General features: G+C 37.2%; 1 protein-coding gene across 1 annotated transcript; it reads right to left on the bottom strand.

Moving 5' to 3' along the window:
* Positions 1 to 1,358: 1,358 nt before the first annotated feature.
* LOC130237405 (C2 calcium-dependent domain-containing protein 4C) lies at positions 1,359 to 5,659 on the bottom strand. The gene is made up of 2 exons (XM_056468343.1): positions 5,571 to 5,659; positions 1,359 to 3,495 (listed from the first exon to the last, which is right to left on the bottom strand). Exon 2 carries the CDS (start codon positions 3,456 to 3,458, stop codon positions 2,193 to 2,195), a length of 1,266 nt encoding a protein of 421 aa, XP_056324318.1. The 5' UTR covers positions 3,459 to 3,495; positions 5,571 to 5,659; the 3' UTR covers positions 1,359 to 2,192.
* Between the last annotated feature and the right edge of the window lie 21,810 nt (positions 5,660 to 27,469).

Raw genomic sequence — 27,469 nt, forward strand, 5'->3', positions numbered from 1 at the left:
TCAACTCAAACACAAATCCTGGAGCATGCACAAAGCATGTCTGTACACTCGTGAGTATTAAAAACAGAAAATCTGACACATACAACACTCTCACAGCTGGTAAACAAATTAGAAAGGTGCACACAGTGAGACAAAGAGTCCTGCAACCAAATGGGACCCAATCTCTTTTGGCCTGTTTCCACTGAGTGGTACGATACGATACGGTGTGGTACGCTTTATGGCCGTTCCCTTCGTCAAAAGGAACCAAAAAGTGAACCATATCGTACCACTTTTTGGGTATCCTTTTGAAATTTTACCTAGCACAACAAAAAGGAAACGAAACACGGAGCAAGGCGCGCAACTGAACGCTATTGGTTTAAAGAGAAACGTCACTAGCTTTTACACAAACAAAGGACACGCCATTTTTAAATACACAGGCGAGACATTACACCGTAATAATATATACATATAATAACGAGCCATGGTTGACCCGAGCTCAAACAAACCTTGTCGTTGTCTTGATGAACAGCCACAAAGCCAAAAAGAAGAGCAGAATCTGCCCTGTGGTGCCCCGTAGTTGTTTACAAGGCCATCTAAGAAGCAATCGGTTTCGCTTTCTCATGTGCGATGGCCGTGCATCTATAGTTAAAATAACAAACTTCTTGAGCTGATGATAATAACTTGGGTTTGATTATTGAAGTGATTCTACATCTAATCCTTTCAGAAATTGACAAACGCAAGAGTGAGGCACGAAAAAAAAAACAAAAGAAGAAGCCGGAAAAACAAAGGAGCAAATGATTCTTTCAGCAACTTAAAACATGAACAAACTGCCATGTTTAACTATTATCATCACCTTTTGGACTATTATGAAATGGGAATGACAGAACTACCCTCTAACAAAGGTTACATGTGCTGCTGCAGATTAAAGACACAGATGAGATGTTTACACTGACTAGGCTATATGTTGCGTGTTTTTGAACCCAATAAGGACTAAATGTCTGCTGTGTGTAGTTTATCTGTAATTGGTAACATATCGGAGACTGTAAGGGTCTGTATGTGTTCATATAGGTTGCATTTATTTATTTATTTTATATAATTGCATACGTTACAGTAGGCTATTTTGCATTATATCATTGATCTGCAGTTATAATCAAATCATGTTCACAGAAAAGTTAGTGTATAAGTATTTATGTGTATAAAGCATCTTTTTTGTGAGAAGTGCTTCTTATATGATATGTGAACGACCAACACAATTTCACGGCAATTCGTAACTTTTTGATTTAGTGTCTAATTCGTATGAATTCGATCTAATTCGTACAATTTAGTACGATTTGCTCATCCGCCAATGACGGTTGGGTTTAGGGGTGGGGTTAGGTGCCACGCCTCCTTTTTTAAATCGTACAATTTCGTACGACTGAACTCGTACAAATTCGTACGAATTAGCCACTAAACTGTCAAAACGTAAAATTCTTACGTTTTCTCGTGAGATCAGGCTGGAACGACCCGTACAGCTTTACTTTGACATTTCCTAAAGCAAGAATGAAGTCGACTGAAACTTTCTGTCGTACACCACGCCTACCATTGGTACCATTTTGGCAGTGGAAACGCAAGCCTGATAAAGGTGACCCTTCCCAACCCGTACTGTACCACTCAGTGGAAAAAGGCCATTTGAGCATCGAAGTTATGGCCTTCCCTGTTAAGGCCATTTCACACTGCACAGATAAATGCCAACAAACACCAACAAACAAGTTGGCCATTGAATTTAGAATGACGTGATAAAATTACTTTCATGTTTACAATGCCTCAACAACTGCACAATAATTGAACAATTAATTAAATGATCCTTCTCGGGACTAAAAAGCTAAATGCTTTTCCTACTTTTGATATTTGGACTAGAATCAAGACAAATACTCTAGGAAAGAAAAGCTTTTTTTTTTTTTTTTGCATTGAACCCTATCTGGTCCCTGGTCAGATGAGGTCACAGTTTGTTGCCATTTGTTGGAAAATCATGACACTGATGTTCCATGATCCATCCAATAGCAACTAAAAATCTTCAGTCAGGTGACAACAGATTCCGAAGATGCCAACAGGGGTAACACAAGATCCAAAAAACTACAACAGACTTTGTTGGCGATCATCAGTGCGGTGTGAATTGGCTTCCAGTTGAAGACTGCATTGATTTATGTGGCCACGTGGTTTAAAAAAACTGACTTCTAGATCCCAGAAAGAAGCTCTTTCAGGGGTACCTCCCTCTCCCCCAAAAGGTTGTCTCTCTTCAAGCTGGTGCCCTTGTTGACAACCTTCATCTTGATGGCAAGATTTTTCACCTGCGCAACAGGTAGGGAGTCAAAGTAGAAGTCCTCATTGAAAACCGGATTGCGGCTGTTCTTGATAATGGTGCTTCTCTGTTTCTGGAGCTTTCCCGGGTTCAGGTACAGAGACACGCAACAATTTATGCTCTTAGCATCAAACTGCTTATCATAGAGGTCCTCGGCTGCCAAAACACGAATGTGAAGCCTTGCGGCGTCAATATCGTAGTCTGTGCAGATGCGTAGAGTTCCTCCCTTGTGGAGGTTGACAGTGTGTTGCGTGAATCGGTCCATGTTGCCTCCATATTTCCGCCCTCTGAAAGCAGGAGATGGAGGGCAACGGAAGCGCCTCTGAATATTGGGACTGGTCTCCACAGAGCTACACTCATCCGTGGAGAGCGAACTGTGGCGTGCGAAGGAGCGCTTGGCGCGGGACACTTTGGCTTGGGTTTCGTGGGTGAACATCTTAAGGAGGGATGCAGAACGGGATAGCAGTGGGGAGTTGAACGGGGAGGATTCGGCAGATGAGCAAGTGTCACTTTCTCCACCGCTGAAGTAGCGGTAGGGATTGGAGTGGGATGTGTTGCAGTCACTGGGGTTTAAGTGGTTTCCTTGTGACTTGCGTTGGGTGTTGGGCGAGGTGAGTGGACTTGTTGGGTCACTGTGAAAGAGGGACTCTTTACGCCTTGTGTGAGGACTTTCCATAAGCGTGGCGAAACCGTAAGAGGTTTGCGCTTTGGGGACATAAGGAAGAGACATGGCTGTTTGAGACTGCGGGTCTGCATTTGTGTTGAGGTTGCCTGCATCCCCAACAACCAAGTCATCTGCACTCTCAATCTGGATGATGTGGCGGTTTGCAGCTTTGAGCAAGTTTTTGGTGTCTCCAGCCAGCTTGTTAATGAGGCGTGGGCTGCGCGGACTGCCTTGCGGCGTCTTGCAACATATGGTCTGCTCAGAAGTCGAAGAGTGAAGCCCATTTTTTGGCTTCAACTCCGGTGTTTCCTCCTCCGGGGGACAGCATACCAACTTGGGTGGAATAAAGAAGTCGGGAATCTTATCAGGGGTGAGGACGTTGCTGTAGGTGGGGGCTTTGCTCTGTTTGTCTGCCGAGTCTCCCTGCCGGAGAACGTTTCCCTCCACTGAACCCCGGATCTTTTCCAGCAGCCACATCTCTCAGAGAGGTCTGGGAGAGATGTGCAATCGCACCCTGTGTACACAGAGAGGGAGAGACGGAGAATCATCAACCCACACTGACACCTGCGATTCAACAATGCAAACGCAAACTGAAATGAGTCCACCTCCTCACTGCTTTGGGTACACTGTCACCCAGTGGATCCTTCAGAGATTCTGACACTTTGTTAACACATTGCTTAGAGTAGAACGCGATTGTTAAAGCTGACACCTGCCTCCATTATCAACTTGTGGAGATGCCACTCAACATGCACTCAACCCACTAGATTTATTTACATAATACATGCAACATGTATACATGCGGCTTGAAAAAGCTAATCAGGCGCATATATTAAACAATTACAAGTACATTATAACTGAAAATGAAGCTTTTTTTCCTGTTTTAATCAGTAATTTTATGTAATTCAAGTTGATTTATACATAATAAAACATATCTTTAAGTTCAGTAATGGTTTAGATGTTACAGTACATGAAATATATTTGCCTTACCTTAGTCTTTATATTATTATTAAACATTACATTTACATTAGTCATTTAACAGACGCATTTGTCCAAAGTAAATCACAATTGAAATCGACCTGAATACAATGCTCAGCATATATAAGTAGACCCCTCACAGTTCTCTCTTTTAAATATTTTTAATAGGAAGCTTTACAATATTATATTTGTGCATATAGGTTAGATTAGTCAGTACTGAAGCCAAATCTGGATCTGATCTAACAAAATAACTTTGAAAACGATCTAAAAACTAGTATAGCCAAATTTATATATTAAAGAAAAATATTAAATACAAAATTTAAAAAGAGGAAAAATGATTTAGTTGAAATTTTAAAAAATTTGTTTAAGTTTTGTAGGTTGTAATTTTTTTTGCAATTTTTTGTTTGAATTTAATTGTATTATCTTTTGATTTCTAAATATGTTTGGTGATTAAACTATTATTTTAATAAATATATCTGTCTAAAAAATCTGGTTTAAATGCTCCAAAATACATTGCCTATATTCACTTAGAAATGAATAAAATATTCATTTTCAAAATGGGGTGTACTCTATGCTGAACACTGTATATCTGATTTGTATTTTTTTTAACATATTAAATATTTTATATTATCGCTTATTACTCTATCATAAGAACTACATGTTGGTCTGTAAATTAAAAAAAATAATAATAATAATTATCAAAACCTTAAAATATTAACTGGTATTTTGTAATGAAGGCGACTCGTGTAGTCCTATAAAATACTTTACATTAGAAAAATGATTAATTATATCGATTTCTCTTCATTTAATAATAAAAAAACGGATAAAAACCATAAGCTTGCTAGTAAAATAAAAACATTTTCTATGATGTTATTTCTCTATACATTTGATGCACAGCGCTTTCCCCACTGAAGGAGTCCTCCGCTCAGCAGCTTCAGATCAGTGTTCAGCGTTTGGAGACCGCAGCGCACTGTGATATGAAATATGGATTGCGCAGCATTTGCTGTGGCTCCAGAAGCACAACAGTGACATAGAGCTGCAAACGGAGAACTTTATGATCATAAATAAATCATATTGATTACATACATTACACTCTGTCGTCTTTTTACAAATATCTACATTGTCTAATATACTAAAGACTTTTACGCGTGATTGTGTTGATTGATTGCTCAAAAATATACCATGGCAACAAGTGTCTCTAAAAATAATTACAACAATTATTACAATAACAAATAAATATGGAACAGAGTAAGTTAAGACACCTTCAATAATACTAAACACTTTATAAATATTTAATAATAATAATTTTTTAATTAGAGGACTTTTTAAACGAAATGCTAATTACTTTTTTAACAAGAGGACCTCCGTTGTGCTTTGAATAAGCATTGAATAATGGACGTAAAAAGCTTTTTATTGTATTATTTAAAGAACAGATCCTGTCGACACCTGTTACAGTAAAACTACCGCGCGTCATCTCCACATTCCGCAACACATTTCTGTCTGCGCGCCTCAGTTTTAAGAAGCCAAAGTTAATATACCAATGTACAATGCGTATTTCAACTTTTCCAAAGCTGCGCCTGTATTAAAAACCTGTTGAATCTCAGTTGAACTTACGTGGTTTGCGGTCCTGATGGTACAGTAGTAAAGGTCTTTCTTTCAGTCCATATGTTCTCTTTCGCGTTTCCAGTACTCCAGGACAGAACTGTCTGGTAGCACCGCGCGTCTACTCACGGCTTTAATAGTGCACCGACCCCGGTGCGCGCGCATATCAGACAATGTGTGTGCGTGCGCGCACGGTAACGCGCACCATTCTGTTCGCGGTGGAATACTAGAGTGCTACAATGATCAAATGAGCTGAAAAAAGCACTTTTCTGTCAGGAACTACCTGTAGAGTTCACAAACAATTAGATAATGACTCGACAAGGAATGCAACTGAAGCGTAACCATAAAAAATGATTACTTGAAAAATTATATTGTTAAAAAGTGGCAATATTAATATTAGGAGTGGAAGAGGCTGATTATATTACATCTTTCTCAGTTTAGTATATGCAAAAAGTTCATATTTATTAGCTACGTATTAAAATGGAATATGCACTTAATTAACATAATTAACATAATTCCAAAATAATATCATGACAATGCATGTATAATGAAATACTGACTTACTGCACTGAATCAGGGTCAGGGTACATAAAGGGGAACATTTCTATTGTTTTATTTTCATATAGGCATATTTAAAATTGTATTTTACTTCAAATCGTCATATTTAACCATTTACTTACACTGAATCAGAATCGTAAACAACAACAAACTGTTACTATCGAATGCAAGAGGTCATTAGTTCAGTGCTGCAATAATATATGACAAAAACATTTTTATTGTTCTCTTACAGTCGATTGATAATATAATGATTATAATCTTTCTGCACAGACAAAATATTAATTCATGACATCAGTCTAAAACACAAATCAAGCAAAAACTCCCACTACAAACACTGAAGCTGCGTAAAATTAATCTCTTACATTTTTTTCAGTAGTTTGTTGATTAAAGAATTGGTCCGACTTTATAATAAGTGGCCTTAACTACAATGTACTTACATCAAAATATAAATACAATGTACTTAGTGTGTTCATAATGTATTGCAGAACACTTCTGGTGCTGTTGAGGTGGGATATGGGTTAGGGACAGGCTTGGTGGGTTTAAAGGTGTAAGGGGTGATCAACAGTGTATTTATTAATGTACTTACAGAATTTAATTACAGATCTAATTACATGCAGGTATTTAATCAATCATAAGTGCAATGTAAAAACATGTATTTACATAATACGTACATTGTAACAAATTACTAATAGTTAAGGCCACTTAATACGAAAGTGGGACAAAGAATTTATAGTCCACATGAACCAGAAGTTGCTGCAGACTTTTTGTTTTCAATATGATGTTGTATTACCAGTGGTGTAAAGTATCAGATTAAATACTCAAATGACTGTAATTGAGTAATTTTTCCTCAGAAATTGTAATTTACTTAGTAGTTTTAAAAACGTGTACTTTTACTTTCCCTTGAGTACATTTTTAGTGCGGTATTAGTACTTTTACTCCACTACTTTCCTTCAAACTGCAGTCACTACTTTATTTTTTCTTGTCTATGGAGAAAGAAAAATCAGTCCTGTGATTCCTGTCCAATCAAATCGCAGACAGAAGGTAAATCGCATCATAATCAACTACTTCAAGACATGGGCGATTTATAATCGCAGCAAACTGTTTGGAAGCATTAAAAGTGTCATCAGAAGATGTGCAAAATATTTACACACATTGATCCAGAGTCTGTTTAGATGCATGTCACTGATGAGAAAATGACAGATGTTTACTGTATGATGACTAAAATGGCCTTAAACACTCAACAGGCACAAGACGTCAACATTACCCCAATGTCGTGGGACATTGCATTTTATTTGGAAATGAAAATGGGGGTTTACATCATAACCCAATGTCAAGCCAACGTCAATGTCCAACGTTCAACCTAAAAATCAACCAAATATCAATGTCTAATGATGTTACAGCTTGCTTGTTGTGTGGACGTTACCACTATGACATCTGGTTGGATTTTGGTTGCCATACCTGACGAATAAATGTCAGTATTTGATGTCAATATGATGTTGGTTGAAAATGTTGGCTCGACTTTAATTTTCGTAACTTAAAATCAACATGTCATTTGACGTAACAATGTCATTTGACGTCGTTATTGGACTTTAAAATAACATTGTCTTTAGACACTGACTAGACATTGAATTTTGGTCACCTGACATCACAACCTAAATCTAACCTGATATTAACGTCTTAAGATGTTGTGTGCCTGCTGGGCAATAACTAAATGCACTACAGAATGTTACGTTTACACACAAACACAAATTGCATGTAAACGCATCAGCTTTTTACAGCGTAATACTCACAACTTACTACTCTTGAGTACTTTTAAAAGAGCTACTTTTTACTCATACTCTGAGTAATATTTACAACAGATACTTTTACTCTACCTGCACTACATTTTTGGTGAAGTAATGGTACTTTTACTGGAGTATGATTTGTCAGTACTCTTTTCACCACTGCGTATTACCTACTGAAACGAAATGGAGTAGGGGTCTTTATTTTTGTGCTGCTTTATTTTTCACTCACAGGAAACAAACTAACAGGGCGTGGCTAAGCATATTCCACCCAAGCAGTCAAACTGACGTCATCAGAAAAGAACTGCAATTCCAGAGCAGAAACCAAACAGTCCGATTTTGATTAAACAACCTTTTTCTGTTCATTAACTTGCATGGATGAACAGTTCACCTTAAGGCTAACAATTGTGCGCTAACAAAATAAATACTGCAAATGTTGATTTCATGCGGAGTTTAAGCACACCTACTCAATCAACCAAGGAGGTAATGAAACACTTCTGATTGGCTACTGTATTACATAAGCTCAACAGAAGCATGTGATTGGTTACCATAGATATATACACTATATATCGCATATGGATCCGGAGCATGCATCAACACCGCCACCCAGTGCTTAATTTGTGATTTGCGAGGTCCCGGAACAGATCAGGGTAACGGATCCGACATGTTATCTGAGGATAGAGATTTGTCGAGCACGAAAGTTGGGGGGCTGGGGGTTGGGTTTGGTGGATGATGTGGTGGATGGCGGAGGGTGTCGCGGATGAAAGTAATCGGGACGGGGGTGTGAGACGAAAGTGAAAAGGGTTGTTGGCTCTATTGACACACCATCACCATTTAAATTTCAATGAGACACCCTCACCATTTCAATTTGATCGCGACACCCTGACCATTTCAATTTGATCGGGACACCCTGACCACTTCAATTTGATCACAACACCCTCACCATTTCAATTTGATCGCAACACCCTCACCATTTCAATTTAATCGTAACACCCTCACCATTTCAATATGATCACGACATCCTCACCATTTCAATTTGATCGCTACACCCTCACCATTTCAATTTGATCGCTACACCCTCACCATTTCAATTTGATCGCAACACCCTCATTTCAATTTAATCGTAACACCCTCACCATTTCAATATGATCACGACACCCTCACCATTTCAATTTGATCACGACACCCACACCATTTAAATTTGATTGCAACACCCTCATCATTTCAATTTGATTGTGACACCCTCACCATTTCAATTTGATTGTGACACCCTCACCATTTCAATTTGATCACGACACCCACACCATTTCAATTTAATCGAACATCCACACCATTTAATTTTAATCGCAACCCCCTCACCATTTCAATTTAATCGCAACACCCTCACCATTTCAATTTAATCGCAACACCCTCACCATTTCAATTTGATCGCGACACCCTCATCATTAAAATTTGATCACGACACCCTCACCATTTAAATTTGATCGCGACACCCTCACCATTTAAATTTGATCGCGACACCCTCACCATTTAAATTTGATCGCAACACCCTCACCATTTAAATTTGATCGCGACACCCTCACCATTTAAATTTGATCATGACACCCTCACCATATAAATTTGATCACGACACCCTCACCATTTCAATTTGATCACGACACCCTCACCATTTAAATTTGATCACGACACCCTCACCATTTCAATTTGATCACGACACCCTCACCATTTAAATTTGATCACGACACCCTCACCATTTCAATTTGATCACGACACCCACACCATTTCAATTTAATTGAACATCCACACCATTTCATTTTAATCGCAACACCCTCACCATTTCAATTTGATCGCGACACCCTCACCATTTAAATTTGATCATGACACCCTCACCATTTCAATTTGATCACGACACCCTCACCATTTCAATTTAAATCACAACACCCTCACCATTTCAATTTGATCACGACACCCTCACCATTTAAATTTGATCACGACACCCTCACCATTTCAATTTGATCACGACACCCACACCATTTCAATTTAATTGAACATCCACACCATTTCATTTTAATCGCAACACCCTCACCATTTCAATTTGATCACGACACCCTCATCATTAAAATTTGATCACGGCACCCTCACCATTTAAATTTGATCGCGACACCCTCACCATTTCAATTTGATCACGACACCCTCACCATTTAAATTTGATCACGAAACCCTCACCATTTAAATTTGATCGCAACACCCTCACCATTTAAATTTGACCACGACACCCTCACCATTTAAATTTGATCGCAACACCCTCATCATTAAAATTTGATCACGGCACCCTCACCATTTAAATTTGATCGCGACACCCTCACCATTTAAATTTGATCGCGACACCCTCACCATTTAAATTTGATCATGACACCCTCACCATTTAAATTTGATCACGACACCCTCACCATTTCAATTTGATCACGACACCCTCACCATTTAAATTTGATCACGACACCCTCACCATTTCAATTTGATCACGACACCCTCACCATTTAAATTTGATCACGACACCCTCACCATTTCAATTTGATCACGACACCCACACCATTTCAATTTAATTGAACATCCACACCATTTCATTTTAATCGCAACACCCTCACCATTTCAATTTGATCGCGACACCCTCACCATTTAAATTTGATCATGACACCCTCACCATTTCAATTTGATCACGACACCCTCACCATTTCAATTTAAATCACAACACCCTCACCATTTCAATTTGATCACGACACCCTCACCATTTAAATTTGATCACGACACCCTCACCATTTCAATTTGATCACGACACCCACACCATTTCAATTTAATTGAACATCCACACCATTTCATTTTAATCGCAACACCCTCACCATTTCAATTTGATCACGACACCCTCATCATTAAAATTTGATCACGGCACCCTCACCATTTAAATTTGATCGCGACACTCTCACCATTTCAATTTGATCACGACACCCTCACCATTTAAATTTGATCACGAAACCCTCACCATTTAAATTTGATCGCAACACCCTCACCATTTAAATTTGACCACGACACCCTCACCATTTAAATTTGATCGCAACACCCTCATCATTAAAATTTGATCACGGCACCCTCACCATTTAAATTTGATCGCGACACCCTCACCATTTAAATTTGATCGCGACACCCTCACCATTTAAATTTGATCGCGACACCCTCACCATTTAAATTTGATCGCGACACCCTCACCATTTAAATTTGATCGCGACACCCTCACCATTTAAATTTGATCACGACACCCTCACCATTTCAATTTGATCACGACACCCTCACCATTTCAATTTAAATCGCAACACCCTCACCATTTAAATTTGATCGCGACACCCTCACCATTTAAATTTGATCACGACACCCTCACCATTTCAATTTGATCACGACACCCTCACCATTTCAATTTAAATCGCAACACCCTCACCATTTCAATTTGATCACGACACCCTCACCATTCAAATTTGATCGCGACACCCTCACCATTTCAATTTGATCACGACACCCTCACCATTTAAATTTGATCGCGACACCCTCACCATTTCAATTTGATCACGACACCCTCACCATTTAAATTTGATCGCGACACCCTCACCATTTCAATTTGATCACGACACCCTCACCATTTAAATTTGATCGCGACACCCTCACCATTTCAATTTGATCACGAAACCCTCACCATTTAAATTTGATCGCAACACCCTCACCATTTAAATTTGACCACGACACCCTCACCATTTAAATTTGATCGCAACACCCTCATCATTAAAATTTGATCACGGCACCCTCACCATTTAAATTTGATCGCGACACCCTCACCATTTAAATTTGATCGCGACACCCTCACCATTTAAATTTGATCGCGACACCCTCACCATTTAAATTTGATCGCGACACCCTCACCATTTAAATTTGATCGCGACACCCTCACCATTTAAATTTGATCACGACACCCTCACCATTTCAATTTGATCACGACACCCTCACCATTTCAATTTAAATCGCAACACCCTCACCATTTAAATTTGATCGCGACACCCTCACCATTTAAATTTGATCACGACACCCTCACCATTTCAATTTGATCACGACACCCTCACCATTTCAATTTAAATCGCAACACCCTCACCATTTCAATTTGATCACGACACCCTCACCATTTAAATTTGATCGCGACACCCTCACCATTTCAATTTGATCACGACACCCTCACCATTTAAATTTGATCGCGACACCCTCACCATTTCAATTTGATCACGACACCCTCACCATTTAAATTTGATCACGACACCCTCACCATTTAAATTTGATCACGACACCCTCACCATTTAAATTTGATCGCGACACCCTCACCATTTCAATTTGATCACGACACCCTCACCATTTAAATTTGATCGCGACACCCTCACCATTTCAATTTGATCACGACACCCTCACCATTTAAATTTGATCACGAAACCCTCACCATTTAAATTTGATCGCAACACCCTCACCATTTAAATTTGACCACGACACCCTCACCATTTAAATTTGATCGCAACACCCTCACCATTTAAATGTGATCACGACACCCTCACCATTTAAATTTGATCACGACACCCTCACCATTTAAATTTGATCACGACACCCTCACCATTTAAATTTGATCGCGACACCCTCACCATTTCAATTTGATCACGACACCCTCACCATTTAAATTTGATCGCGACACCCTCACCATTTCAATTTGATCACGACACCCTCACCATTTCAATTTGATCACGACACCCTCACCATTTAAATTTGATCGCGACACCCTCACCATTTCAATTTGATCACGACACCCTCACCATTTAAATTTGATCGCGACACCCTCACCATTTCAATTTGATCACGACACCCTCACCATTTAAATTTGATCGCGACACCCTCACCATTTCAATTTGATCACGACACCCTCACCATTTAAATTTGATCACGAAACCCTCACCATTTAAATTTGATCGCAACACCCTCACCATTTAAATTTGACCACGACACCCTCACCATTTAAATTTGATCGCAACACCCTCACCATTTAAATGTGATCACGACACCCTCACCATTTAAATTTGATGACGACACCCTCACCATTTAAATTTGATAGCAACACCCTCACCATTTAAATTTGATCATGACACCCTCACCATTTAAATTTGATCGCAACACCCTCACCATTTAAATTTGATCACGACACCCACACTATTTCAATTTAATCGTAACATCCACACCATTTCAATTTGATCGAAACACCCTCACCATTTCAATATGATTACGACACCCATACCATTTCGATTTGATCACGACACCCAGACCCTTTCAATTTGATCACGAGAGCCTCACCATTTCAATTAGATTGCTACACCCTCACCATTTCAATTTTATCACGACACCCAGTGCCTTTCAATTTGATCGCGACACCCTCACCATTTCAATTTGATCCCGACACCCAGACCCTTCAATTTGATCACGACACTCTCACCATTTCAATTTGATCACGACACCCAGACCCTTTCAATTTGATCGCGAGAGCCTCACCATTTCAATTTGATCACGACACCCAGACCCTTTCAATTTGATCGCGAGAGTCTCACCATTTCAATTTGATCGCTACACCCTCACCATTTCAATTTGATCACGACACCCAGACCCTTTCAATTTGATCGCGACATCCTCACCATTTCAATTTGATTGCAACACCATCACCATTTCAATTTAATGATGCAGGGTGTATATTTATTTTGAAATTGTTTTGTGGGGCATTTTGCCAACATTAATTTAATACTCTACACAATGAGTATTTAGTAAAGCATACTAATTAACAAACTTAGTCCGCTAATCAAAAACAGAATTTGCTGAGGCGGGAAAACAGCTTCTCTCTGTCAGGAAAATCATCATACATCTATAATACAAGCGGGTTCAACACGCCTTACCAATTAAACTCTTTGTGTGTGTGTTATTCACAACTGGCAGAGCTGGCTAGTGCGTATGTGTGTGTGTAAGAGAGACGTTTTGAATGAAATAGTGCTCTAAGATGATGTATAATTGTGTTTGATTTGCCGCTGTTCTCTGATCTGCCGTCTGTTTCCCTGGAAACTTGGAGGGAGGACTGTGGAAACGCACAAACGTATTGTGCGCGCAAGAGCAGAAAACTTTTCCAAAAGTCACCTAATTGGAGCAGAAGTACACCTTTCTCATGTGTCGAGTGCGGATTTGAATGCAGCTGTAAAAATTTCAGGTGCGTGCATGCAGGCAGTAATAAATTTCAAGATACAGTGTGGATGATTCTTTGACACTCTGACAATGCACTGATGATGCCAACATGTTACAAACATGTTACATTTAGTTAATGTGCATTAAGTAATTATTGAGCAACCGTTTAGGGAAATGGTTATGTTGATTAATTTATTAGTAACAGGAAAAAAGAGTTACAAGGAGCACACAGATGCTTTTTGGAAATGGGCACCGGTGAAAAGCCTACATTTGTGAACAAAATTTGATAATTTAGAGTTTATGTTTTAGCAATACACTATTTATTCCAGCCAAACGTTTTTCAAAATATAGTAAAACAGTGCTATTGTCTATAATATTACAATTACACAAATACAACAAGCTATTAAAATGCAATTAATTCTTGTGATCCTAATCAGAATTTTGTGCACAATTACTCCAGTTTTCAGTTATGCCCCTTCAGAATTCATTCAAAAATGTTGATAATAAATTAAATGCTTAATTAATTGATTAATTAATTGATCAATCGATCAATCAATCAAATCAATCAATCAATCAATCAATCAATCAACATCTTTAAATGAGTTCTGAAGGGGCATAACTGAAAACTGGAGTAATTGTGCACAAAATTCTGATTAGGATCACAAGAATTAATTGCATTTTAATAGCTTGTTGTATTTGTGTAATTGTAATATTATAGACAATAGCACTGTTTTACTATATTTTGAAAAAAGTTTGGCTGGAATAAATAGTGTATTTCTAAAACATAAACTCTAAATTATCAATTTTTGTTCACAAATGTGAATTAATTGATTAACTAATTAATTAATGGATTAATTAATTAACGGGCGACACGGTGGCTCAGCAGTTAGCACTGTCGCTTCACAGCAAGAATGTTGCTGGTCGAGTTCTGGCTGTGTCAGTTGGCATTTCTGTGTGGAGTTTGCTGGTTCTCCCCGTATTCGCGTGGGTTGTGGTACAGTTGAATTGAATAAACTAAATTGGCCGTAGTGTATGAGTGTGTGTGAATAAGTGTGTATGGGTGTTTCCCAGTACTGGGTTGCAGCTGGAAGGGCATCCGCTGTGTAAAACATGCTGGAATAGCTGCCGGTTCATTCCGCTGTGGAATAAATAAATTTTAAAATAAATAAGCTGTGTTGCAATTAAAAAAATTGCGATACTACGAAGTGCTAATATTAAATATTTTTTTAAAAATAAAGATATTATAAATATCTGTTTTACTTCTTTGAAAATTACAACAATATCAATTGTACATTGCAATATCTTTTAAGTCTTAATATTAAATATCTTTTTTAAATAAAGATATTATAAATACCTGTTTTACTTTTTTGATCAACAAGAAATCATTAAAATTGATTAAAAATGACAACTGACATTTTAATGGGCGACGCATTGGCGCAGTAGGTAGGTTCAAGCCTCGGCTGGGACAATTGGCGTTTCTGTATGGAGTTTGCATGTTCTCCCTGCGTTCGCGTGGGTTTCCTCTGGGTGCTCCGTTTCCCCCACAGTCCAAAGACATGCGGTACAGGTGAATTGGGTAGGTTAAATTGTCCATAGTGTGTGTGTGTGTGTGTGTGTGTGTGTATGTATGTGTATGTATGTATGTATGTATATATATATGTATATGTATATGTGAATAAGTGTGAATAAGTGTGTGTGGATGTTTCCCAGAGATGGGTTGTGGCTGGAAGGGCATCCGCTGCGTAAAAACGTGCTGGATTACTTGGCGGGTCATTTCGAAAAGAAAATGAATGAATGAACTGACATTTTAATACTACTGAAGATTTAAATTTTTCAAAAATGAACCTCTTATGAACTTTCTATTCATAAACATATCTGAAAAAAAGGTTTCTAAAAGGATTTTCTGTACTTTTAATTAATAAGAATGAATAAGAGACTTGCCAAGACCTATTTCACTCAAAATATGTCTTTTGCTTCTCATTCATGAGTTGAAACAACACAATTATTAAGTTTCTTTTGGTCAACTTAATTGTTTTATGTTCAATCCACCTAAATTTGTGAAAACAATTAAGTTAACTTAGTCAATTTGTGTTGTGAAACCATGAAGGATTTGCGTGGACCCGACCACAGTGTATTTTAACCAAACTTTCCTCTAACAGTAAGCGTTTCACAGTAGCGCTTTTTACATTTTTTTAACTTTACTAAGCAAATACAATCAATAAACAGCCAATTTTTTAATCTAAAAGTGTTTTTATCTGTAATTATATGAAACGTACTGAGCAAAAATAAATAAATACTTAAATACACTGACAAAAATGATTCATTGAGTTTAACTAATTGTTTTAAGGTAAGCAGTTGCAAACAATTTATTTGGGCTGAATTTAAACAAAGAAATTAAGTTGAACATTACTAAATTTAATTTGTTTGTTAAAAATCAGCCCATATAAATAGTTTGTAAGCACTTACCTTAAAAAAAAAAGTAAGCCCATTGAATTCTTTTTTTTCAGTGAACCATTTCCACAATTCACCAAAATCCCTACTAAACAACCAAGATGGCATAAAATGATGTTCTAAGTAATTAATGCATTCATCTGTTTAACTGTACAGACATGTGCTTTTCTCCTCTTTAACACAAATTGCATTGAACACCACATCCCCAGGTACAGCATATTATTAGTATGTCTCTCTCATTCTCTCTCTCTCGTCTGCTTTCTGGGCTTAACATTAAAATGCAATTAACTAATTGCCTGGAGAGGTGAGGAGCATTATGGCTATGAAAGTGCCGCCATGATCGCATTCGCTCTAATTTCCCAGGATGCATTATGGGCTGAGCTACTGTCAGGCATTTCTATTCCATCATCTAAAAAGTCTTCATTATGTGCATACAAATACACAGATGAGCTCGCAAAAAAAAAAAAAAAAGCAGGCTGGTGGTCTGGCCCATGGCGGCTTTTTATGAAACAATGAGGACAAATAAAAAAAGATCAGGGGCTCAGATATTAATTATAGACTGCACTTTTAGTATTATGCACGAGTTCATGGAATCCACTTTAACAACAAAAGCTGCTGTCCGACTGTGGTGATTACAGATCTCAAGTCTATTATCAGAGAGACAGAATTGGGCAAATTATTATGGGTTTACAGTTTGGTTTTTGGTGCATCAAAGAGTTCATTAAGTGTTTTTTACCAGTCACTTTTTAATGATATAAGGGCTGTAGAGACAGAAGTCATAACATGTCATTTGCTGGAGAGTTCAGTAGAAAGTCATTTACTCAGCCTCAGAAATTGTATTATTGGGTGAACTATCCTTTGGAAAAATGATCATGAGAACAAGCTGCTGGAAAAGTCCAAACGAAAACTAATGAAACTAAAGCCTTCCAGAAATAATGTGCTAGGATTTAACGGCAAAATAAAGTGATAAACCTTTTTGTTTTTAAAAATACAAGGCCACTTGACTGCTGAAAACCTATAAAGCAAGGCTATTCAATTAGATTGTCATGAGGGTCAGTTAATGAAAAGCAACCCAAATGAGGGGCCTGAAAGATATGACTTGCAAGTGATGACACAACAGCAATATAAGAGCCGATATGCTGTATTTCTGCTGCTTAAGACACCCACTTTGGGTTTTTTGACATTAAAACATTAATATGTTGTATTTTGAAACTGTAAAACATCAATGCATTGTATAATCTGGCTTTTTTACAAACATATTCAAATGTTGTATTTCAAAACACAACAAAATCAGTGTATTGCTGATTATAGATTTTAATTGTACGATTATAGTCTGAAGAATAATCATGGTTTCACAGTTATCACCATTATTATGAATTCATTATCTTCAAAACACTACTAGTAAATCATAAGAAAACTGCTTATATTTTAAAGTGCTGTTTATTGCTGCTCAGTAACCAACTACAGCACAAAATATTAATAAAAAAAACAAATAATAGTCCATTTCTCTCTTTTGGACTTAAAAATACATGAAAATGTTTTTGATTTAAACATGAGTGTTATTTTTTAAATGAAAATAAACAACGGAACAATGAATAAATAAATGATTAAATAAAAATAAGAATAAATAAAAAAATAGTATGTCTAATGTTAAAGCTATATATTAGCTAAGAATTTAAATGAACTGTTGCTATTATCTGCGTTCATACAAAATCATTTTAATAATTTGTAATAATGTGTCTAACGTATCTTTTTAATAATTTGTAATAATTCGTCTGACATATCTTTTGTTTACATTGCACTGAAAGACACGCACAACTAAAACTACAATAATTTCTACTGTGTGCCTGGAGGGCGCGAGCGCATCGGTCCGCTTTCGAGCATTGCGCGCACCGTTCCCAATATGCGCACGTATCTATTGGAAATAATGAACTTGTGCGAGGAACAGACGCAATATGTGAACGACCCGCTGCTAGAGTTATTCTAGTCTGCGTGCGTGTTATCCTCAGTATAAGCTTGGAACTTTAAACTAGCACACAGGTGGCATAACTTTAAGTTGCAGCAGTTTTGTTCTGTGCAACTGTAACTCGGTGTTGAGAAGCCTTTACGATTAATTAACCGCAATGAATTAAAGCGCGGTTAATAGTGAAAACAATAGTGAATTAACAATATCAATGCACTGTACAAAAGGCCTTTTCTACAAACATATCCAAATGTTTTCGCTTAATGTTCCTCTCTGCACAGCTTTCAACAGCAGTTTGTGCTGTATTGAACAGACGCAGGTCACTTCATAACTATAGCGGCCGGTTTTTGACTGAACTTTGCCTGAGCAAATTGTCTCTGGGGCGGGTTCGGCCCGCGGGCTGCCAATTGAATAGCTCTGCTATAAAGTGATATAGTCTGATCAGTCTAATTTAATGGGTACCTATGATGAAAATCATCTTTTGTAAGCTGTTTGGACAGAGCTGTGTGTAGGTATAGTGTATCCACAGTCATACTGGAGTGATAGAAACACAATAAGCCTCTTTTTTTTTAATTTACTGACGTTAACATATGATCCAAATCCCTCTCATTTTGAGGCCCATCAGAACGTGGTGTAGGAGTGCGGTTTCCCCACCCACCGTATTGATTGACAGACGCGTATTAACATGCCTCCTTAGTAAGGTGTATAATCATATTCATAAGACAAGATGTGCGCAAAGCAACTGGGATTAAAAGATCTGTTCAGCTCTCTGTGATCATCTGCACCTCAAGAATGAGTTTTATAAGTTTGTAAAACAGTGCATGTTTGTAATAAATACAGTAAAACCGATGTAATTCATCACCACAGCCGCTTGTCAATACAATTCTAAAAGAAGATGCTACAAGCACAGTTTCTGGACTTAACACCGGTTTACTTTGTACATTAACATAACGGATATCCATACAGCAGTGTATATTAACCTGTATCCTGTCAAATTTGCCTCGCAAAGCTAAACGTATGTGTGTGTTTGCACGCATGAACTTTATAACAACATTGTGTGTGATTCAACATTGCAGAAAGGCTTGAATTAACTCCACAACTAATATTAAATAACAGTTGGGAAAGTTCTGACTCATTCTTGTCTGTCACTGTGCTGTTTATCTAAGTGTAGGCTACACGCACTGACACACAACCAGCTTATTTGCATTAAAGGCACAGGAAACAAAAACAGCACAATGTACACTCTAAACAGCTCGAATCTCCAAGATTTAAAAAGGTATAATAAATAATCCGATAGGCATTTTGAGCTGAAACTTTACAGACACATTCTGGAGACACAAAAGACTTATATTAAATATGGAAAAAGGATAAAATAGCTGCCCTATCCAGGTAACTTTGGATTTGTGCACTTCACTAATATAAAAACACAACAAATTAAATGCGACAATACTTATATTATAAAACATTGGAGTGTTTTTTTAAATAAATAATTCATCCACATATCATTTTTACATTTATTTAGTTCATACTTCATTATTCTTCTCTCTGATTTGTGTTTACCAGCATGAGGGCAGGAATATCTTGTCAACTACATTATTATTGACTAAATATTTCAAATCTTTAATTAATAGCAAAATGTAAAATTCATTATTATTTTTATTATAAAGTAAAAGGAAAATATGTGGTGGAAGCGGGATTCTTCTGAATACAAAGATAGGGTGAAATCGGTCTATTTATACAAAGGTAGGGTGAAATGGGTCTATTTATTGTAAACTTTGATCAATCTGATTGGATTATTACTGATTATGGATGAGAAGCCAGTTGTGACCAATCATATCACATGCTCCTCTCAAAATTATTTTATGAAGAATTAGTTTTAGCAAGATCTCAATAGCATATATTTTAGATTTAGAATGATTTGCTCATTCCTCAATGAAAAAAAAGTTTCTTTTGATAGAAATGATGAAATGAAATAATTGTATAAATCAATTAGCCAGTTTTCCACCAATACAGTTACATTTTCTCATAAGATTAGTTTGTTAATACCACTAATAATGATTTTTTGGTCATTGTTTGAGCCAAAACAAACCAAAACAAAATATTCTGAATGGTTTTGAGAAATTCACTAAACATCACTTGATCTGCCATTTGGGAACCTTTGTTTTGAGTGGTGCAGGAGCCATCAAACATGTTTGATAAAATGTCATGGTATGATATTTTAACAAGCAGTGTAAACAACAGGTCTAATGATCTCTGCCGGGTTATTCTCACACCTACTGAACTCAGCTGAACTGAAGAGAGGAAGAGGAAGAAGCTCAACACATCCGCAGCAGGAGTAGCCTATTTAAAAAAATAAATAAATAAAATTCACAGAAGAGGTTACAGTCATGACATTATTTTAACACATTCATTTACAACAGTGCTTCACATTTAATGAGATTCAATTGTTAAACGCAAGGATCAGTTTAGGCTATTTACTTTATTGTCCAGTTTTCGACCCTTTAAAATGGAGACTTAAGTAAATGAAAAGATCCCATTTAAGTTTAAGACAGACCAAAACTAACACAGGTTCAATGGAAATTCATGTTTCATTTTTGTGAAACTAGTTTCGCTCTCGTTTGACTTGTTTTCAGGTAAAAGAAACACTACAGGGCAGTGTGATGGCATAAGCTTTCGTTCCTTTTCACACTAATGATATTTACAGGGACTTATTATCAAGAAATATACAGTAAGATTATTTTTGTGCAGTTCTTTGCACAACACAAAATAAATATTACAAAACAACATTTTAACACAGTTTATAGTTAGTAATTGAATACGTTTGCCTCACCTGTTCTTCTTTACATCTTCATGGTCAACTTTTCTGGTGTGGTCAGTCTACTCAGTAGCTTAATTTGTGTACTGTTGCACTTGTGATACAGAGAGCTCAAGTTCAAGTCTGGTAAAGCACACTTCCACAAAAGAGAAAAAAAAACTATATAAAATCAAGGTAAGTTACTTGGCTGGAGGGAACTTCTCTCTTACATTTTCTTGTGGTTGGGTTTAGGTCAGTCATTCGCTACCTGTACAGGCCCTGCCTTCTCACGGACATATACAAGAATATCATGTATCTGAAATGTGCAAACATATCCAAAGTAATATTTTTCAGATTTTCAAAAATGCAGAGTGCCCTCTAGTGCATTTGTCATCTTAAATGTGCAACGAAATGTATCTGAAGCAACGTATTTTATATTTTACAAAAATGTAGAAACTGCTGATCTACTGGGATTTTCATGCACAACTATCTCTAGGGTTTACCGAGAATGGGTCGATAAAGAGAAAATATCCAGTGAGTGGCAGTTCTGTGGGCAAAGATGCCTTGTTGATGCCAGAGGTCAAAGAATGGCCAGACTGGATTGAGCTGAAAGAACAGTAACAGTAACCACTCGTTACAACCAAGGTATGCAGAAGAGCATCTCTGAATGCACAACACATCCAACCTTGAGGCAGATAGATAACAGCAGCTGGAAACCACAGTGGGTGCCACTCCTGTCAACTAAAAACAGAAAACTGAGGCTATAATTCGCAGAAACTCACCAAAATTTGACAATATAAGTTTGAAAAAACGTTGCCTGGTCTGATGAGTGTCGATTTCAGCTGCGACATTCGTATGGTAGGGTCAGAATTCAACAACATGAAAGCAAGGATCCAACCTGCTTGGTCTCAACGATTCAGGCTGGTGGTGGTGGTGGTGTAAGGTGTGAGGGATATTTTCTTGGCACACTTTGGGCCCATTAGTACCAACTGAGCATCATGTCAACACAGCACAGCTGAGTATTGTTGCTGACCATGTTCATCCCTTTATGACCCCATTGTACCCATCTTCTGATGGCTACTTGGAGCAGGATAACGTGCCACTTCGCAAATCATCTCACACTGGTTTCTTGAACATGACAATGAGCTCATAAACTCAAATGGCCTCCACAGTCACCAGAGCTCAATCCAATTGAGTACCTTTGGGATGTGGTGGAACGGAAGATTTGTATCATGGATGTGCAGCTGACAAATCTGTAGCAACTGCGTGATGCTATCAGGTCAATATGGACCAAAATCTCTGAGGAATATTTCCAGTACCTTGTTGAATCTATGCCACAAAGGATTAAGGCAGTTCTGAAGGCAAAAGCGGGTTCAACCCTGGTATTAGTAAGGTGTGCCTAATAAAGTGGTCGGTGAGTGTATATTATAATATACTGTATTGTTGTAGAAAAACAGTAAAATACTGGGTATTGACCTTATTCTAGATATATGAGCTTTGAATCTTTTTGGCTCAAAACCGCAGTCTTATTCACTTCCATTGATTTTTAGACTTTAAAAACAGCTTGATAGGCGAATGATGCAGCCAAACTTATGTTTTCTTGTTATATTTTTCTACCTTTTGAGTAGTCAACAAACTTGCTCAAAGTTAAGCAAATAATTTTACCGTTGGCGTTTATTATTCCTTGTCAATTCTTCCATAGGCAACTGAAACGGAAGTTTTAAAATAATCACAAAAAAGCACACTTTCACATTGCAGAATAAGGTCAATAAGCTAATTAATATATAGTTTTTACAATTACAACATAACGTTACCACAGCATTTCGGTGTGGAGATTAGCTGAAAAAACAGCAATTATGCTCAAAGCTCGACTGACAGTAATTCATTAACTGCCATGACTTTCTGCAAAAGAAAATAATAATAATAAATCAATTAATAAAATGAAGGTTCCAGTAAAGAAGCGCTGAGTGAAATCCCGCTTCCCGCTCCGCCACTGTTGTTTGTCTCTTCCCAGCTCGTTGCCAAGGAGACCCGCGCTCCACCATTAACTGACATTTGGCCACAAGTTATTTTGTGCTCTCCTCAATCGCCCACTTGTCTCCTCCTCGGCGAGAAAGTCCAGGCTAGCAGTGGGCGTCCAACACGGCGCGGATCTGCTTAAACTCCAGCAGAAGTAGAGCGTAATACAGCCGAAAGACAACCTGTCACAGACACCCACCGTCCACCGACACCTGCGACACCTCTGACCATCGCAAAGGTCATTCGGGTATTATCCGAGATAAATGAGAGTCCGCGGGGTCACATTCGGAGAGTTAGCCGAGCTTAAACCGTAATCTACACACGACAAAAGCCTTTATTCTCCTGGCAGAAGCAAGCGTTGTTCCATTTCCTCTCTCTTTCGAGGGTTTTCCTGAGGTTTCTAATCAAAACAATGCTTGAACATCTGATCAAGTTGTGCTTGACATGGATCTGACCTAGCAGATGAAGGAAAACACTGCACATATCACGGCGCACCAAATCAGAATCCACAAACCAATGCAGCTTCAATTTGAAGTCTTCACGTCAAATATCCATCTCATCTTAAGAGAGCTGAAATACGAGTTTTCTTCCTGCTTCCAAAAGAAGCTCATTTCAGCCAGGCAATAAAAAAAAGAGTTTATAATCTTACAATCCTAATTTTTATAGCTGCAATGTCAAGTTTTGGTGAGAATTAAGTTTAGAACAAAGTTTATCTCTAAATGTCAGTGATTATGATTTCAAGCAAATTTTAACTATTTGGGTCCTTCAAATTATAAAAAATGTTAAAGATTAATTGTATTTAATAATTAAGACTATAGTTAACATTTGAAGTGAATCAAAAAGTCTTTAAAAATTATCTTTAGACAAGAACGGTTTTTGAAGTTTTCGGTTAATTTTAGTTGCAGTCCCCTACAAAATTATCACAATGTAAAACTGAATTCTTTCAAAATAGAGTTAAAATACTGTGATTCGTCGTGGATTCGTCGTGAGAAATTATATTCATATAATATTTAATCACAGAAAAATTAAATATTGCAATGTGTTTTTTCCAATATCGTGAGCCTTAGTGACAAAAACAGAATTGTGAGCTTTTCTTCACAATAGTCTGCTAATAACTCTAAAGGTTATACTGATTTTAACAGTTGAGATTTATTTTTTAAATTACATTTATTGGGAAAAACTAATTGTGAGACGTATAGCTTAAATGAGCATTGAATGGTGTAAATAAGAATTTAAAAAACAAATCTTAAAACTGTAAAATATAGATTTGGGTTTCTGAGACATAAGCCTACTCAAAATTCTAAGATAAGTAAAAAAAAAAAAAAAACGTTTAACTAAAACTAATGCAAGTTAAAAGTTGAAACAGTAAGATTTGAACTCAGAAAACCTTTTTTTCTGAATTCAGAGAAAAAAAAAAACAAAAATGTAAAATTAGAATTCCAATTAAAAAAAGGTTCAGACTGTGAGAGGTAAACTAGAAAATGGTGGTAAAGTGCAGTGGTAAAACCATTTGCATTACAAACCAGCATATTTATGATTACAACATTATTATTAAAATGGTAAATACCAGCAATATCAGGCAGCATAACTGGCTTGTAAAATAACTGGAAGCTGACGACAGTGTAAACCATTCCAAAATCTCTCAGCAATTCATATCTTTGTGATTAAGTGGCTCATTTGTATGATTTCGTACAATCTAATTTGTATAATTTTGTACAATTTGGGCGTCAATTTGCTCATCACCCAATGATGGTTGGGTTTAGGGGTGGGGTTTAGTGCCACGCCTCCTTTTTAAAATCATATATTTTCATATGACTAAACTCGTACGAATTATCCACTAAACTGACAACGTAAAATACTTACTGAACCTTTCACATTTAAGTTACAAATGGACCTGCACACTCTTGCATTAAAAAAAAAAAGTTTGGTTTTTTTAATGTGTGCCTCTTTAACTGTGTGAGGTGTAAAACAAGTTGGAAAAAGAAGTCCTAATTAGAGGCTTTTACGAAGACGAACATCTTCATGCCACACGGTTTATGCCAAAAACATGATACCTCAAATTGTACAGCTTGTTGAGCTGTGCAATTACTTCTCTAAGCTTTGGACTTACCACTTTGCAGATGATAACATTGGAAAAAATACCTTTTTTGAAAATCTTTGATGGAAGAAGAAACATAAGCAACCACCTGCCAACCACTCCAAACACCCTAGCAACCACACAGAAAGGAGATAATGTGAAGAAGAGTTGTGTGTTGTCAATGCAGCGTGACACAAAAAACTCATTCTTCTAAAAACCACTGATGCGTGTGTAAACCGTGAACAGACAAAGACCAAACACCAAACCCTGCAGCACATAATGAAGAACCATGAATGATGTACAGTATCTGTTGAAAGATGGATATGTTATGGTTATGTTAGGACACTCATTGGCTGATTTCAGTTCATCCATTTGAAAAATAAACAAAAATATACAACAATAGTAAATAAATTCATAGATACACATATGTTTATACACACAACTAAGGTTTGGGGTTTGTAAGACTTGCAGCTTTGGTAAAGCATTAAAATAAAGAACAAAAAATATAACTCAAACTTCTTAACAATAGTGTAGGTAAATATTTAAATAATTTACAAAACAATGCCCACATAGATACACTACCTGACAAAAGTCTTATCGTCGATTCCAGTTGTAAGAGCAACAATAAAACTTGTCTTCTAGTTGATCATTTGGAAAAGTTGAAGGAGGTAAATTTTCCAGATGAATCATCTGTTGAGCATCCCAATCATCACAAATACCACAGAAGACCCATTGGAACCCACATGGACCCAAGATTCTTACAGAAATCAGTCAAGTTTGGTGAAGGAAAAATCATGGTTTGGGGTTACATTCAGTATGTGGGTGTGTGAGAGATCTGCAGAGTGGATGGGCATGATCATTTTTCTATTCTAGAGGCCTTTGCCTTTTATGCAAGCCACTTCTGATACCAAACGAGCAACTAGAAGACTTTGGTCGGGTGTACAGTAAATATTTACATTTGTCTTTTTTCCCCCTGTAAAAAGTCAGTTCCTCCAAGAACGTCCAAATTTTTGACCAATAAGCTAAATGTGTTGCAAATGCTGTTTCGTGTTATTTTTAACAAGCGCACACAGTCAACATGGTTGTCAACACTATTAAAAATTTTCAATGTTGACTAATATAAAAAAAAACCTGTTCAAACAGAACCAGTTCCAAACACCACACAGAATAAGTCTCTTAACTAAACCAGATATTTTGCTCAGAAAGAAAGAGTTCATTTAAAAATAAATAAATGATTATGGACATGCTATATCTGCCTGGGTGCCAAATTGCACCTTTGGGATAAAAAAAAAAGCCTATTGTGCTGTAACCTTTAAATATGACTACTAAAAATTATTTTTATCTTGCAAAACAATGACATCATCAGCAAATCTGTAGCTTTGCTCCAAATCTAAATAATGTAATGCAAGGAAAACACAATAACTTGTCCTCAAATTTACACTACAAAAGTCTTGTCGCCCATCCAAGTTTTGGGAACAACACATAATGACTTGTAGTTGATCATTTGGTATCAGGAGTGGCTTATATGAAAGGCAAAGGCCTCTAGATTACACTTATTTTACCACAATAAAATATGATCATGCCTTGATTTTTAATGATTTAATTAGGACAGTAAGGTCTGACTTTGCTTCGACAAAAGTCTGGTCACTTAACAGAAATAATGTCCAGTATAGAATATAAAGTCATGGTGCAGTGAAAAAAGAATGAATATTGTGTCTGACTCCCTTAAGCTTGGAGGACTGCATCCATACATCTCTGCAATGACTCAAATCACTTGTTAATAAAGTCATCTGGAATGGCAAAGAAAGTGTTCTTGCAGGACTCCCAGAGTTCATCAAGGTTCTTTGGATTCATCTTCAATGCCTCCTCCATCTTACCCCAGACATGCTCAATAATGTTCATGTCTGGTGACTGGGCTGGCCAATCCTGGAGCACCTTGACCTACTTTGCTTTTAGGAACTTTGATGTGGAGGCTGA

Source organism: Danio aesculapii, chromosome 2, assembly GCF_903798145.1.
Source record: "Danio aesculapii chromosome 2, fDanAes4.1, whole genome shotgun sequence".
In the NCBI taxonomy this organism is placed as follows: Eukaryota; Metazoa; Chordata; class Actinopteri; order Cypriniformes; family Danionidae; genus Danio; species Danio aesculapii.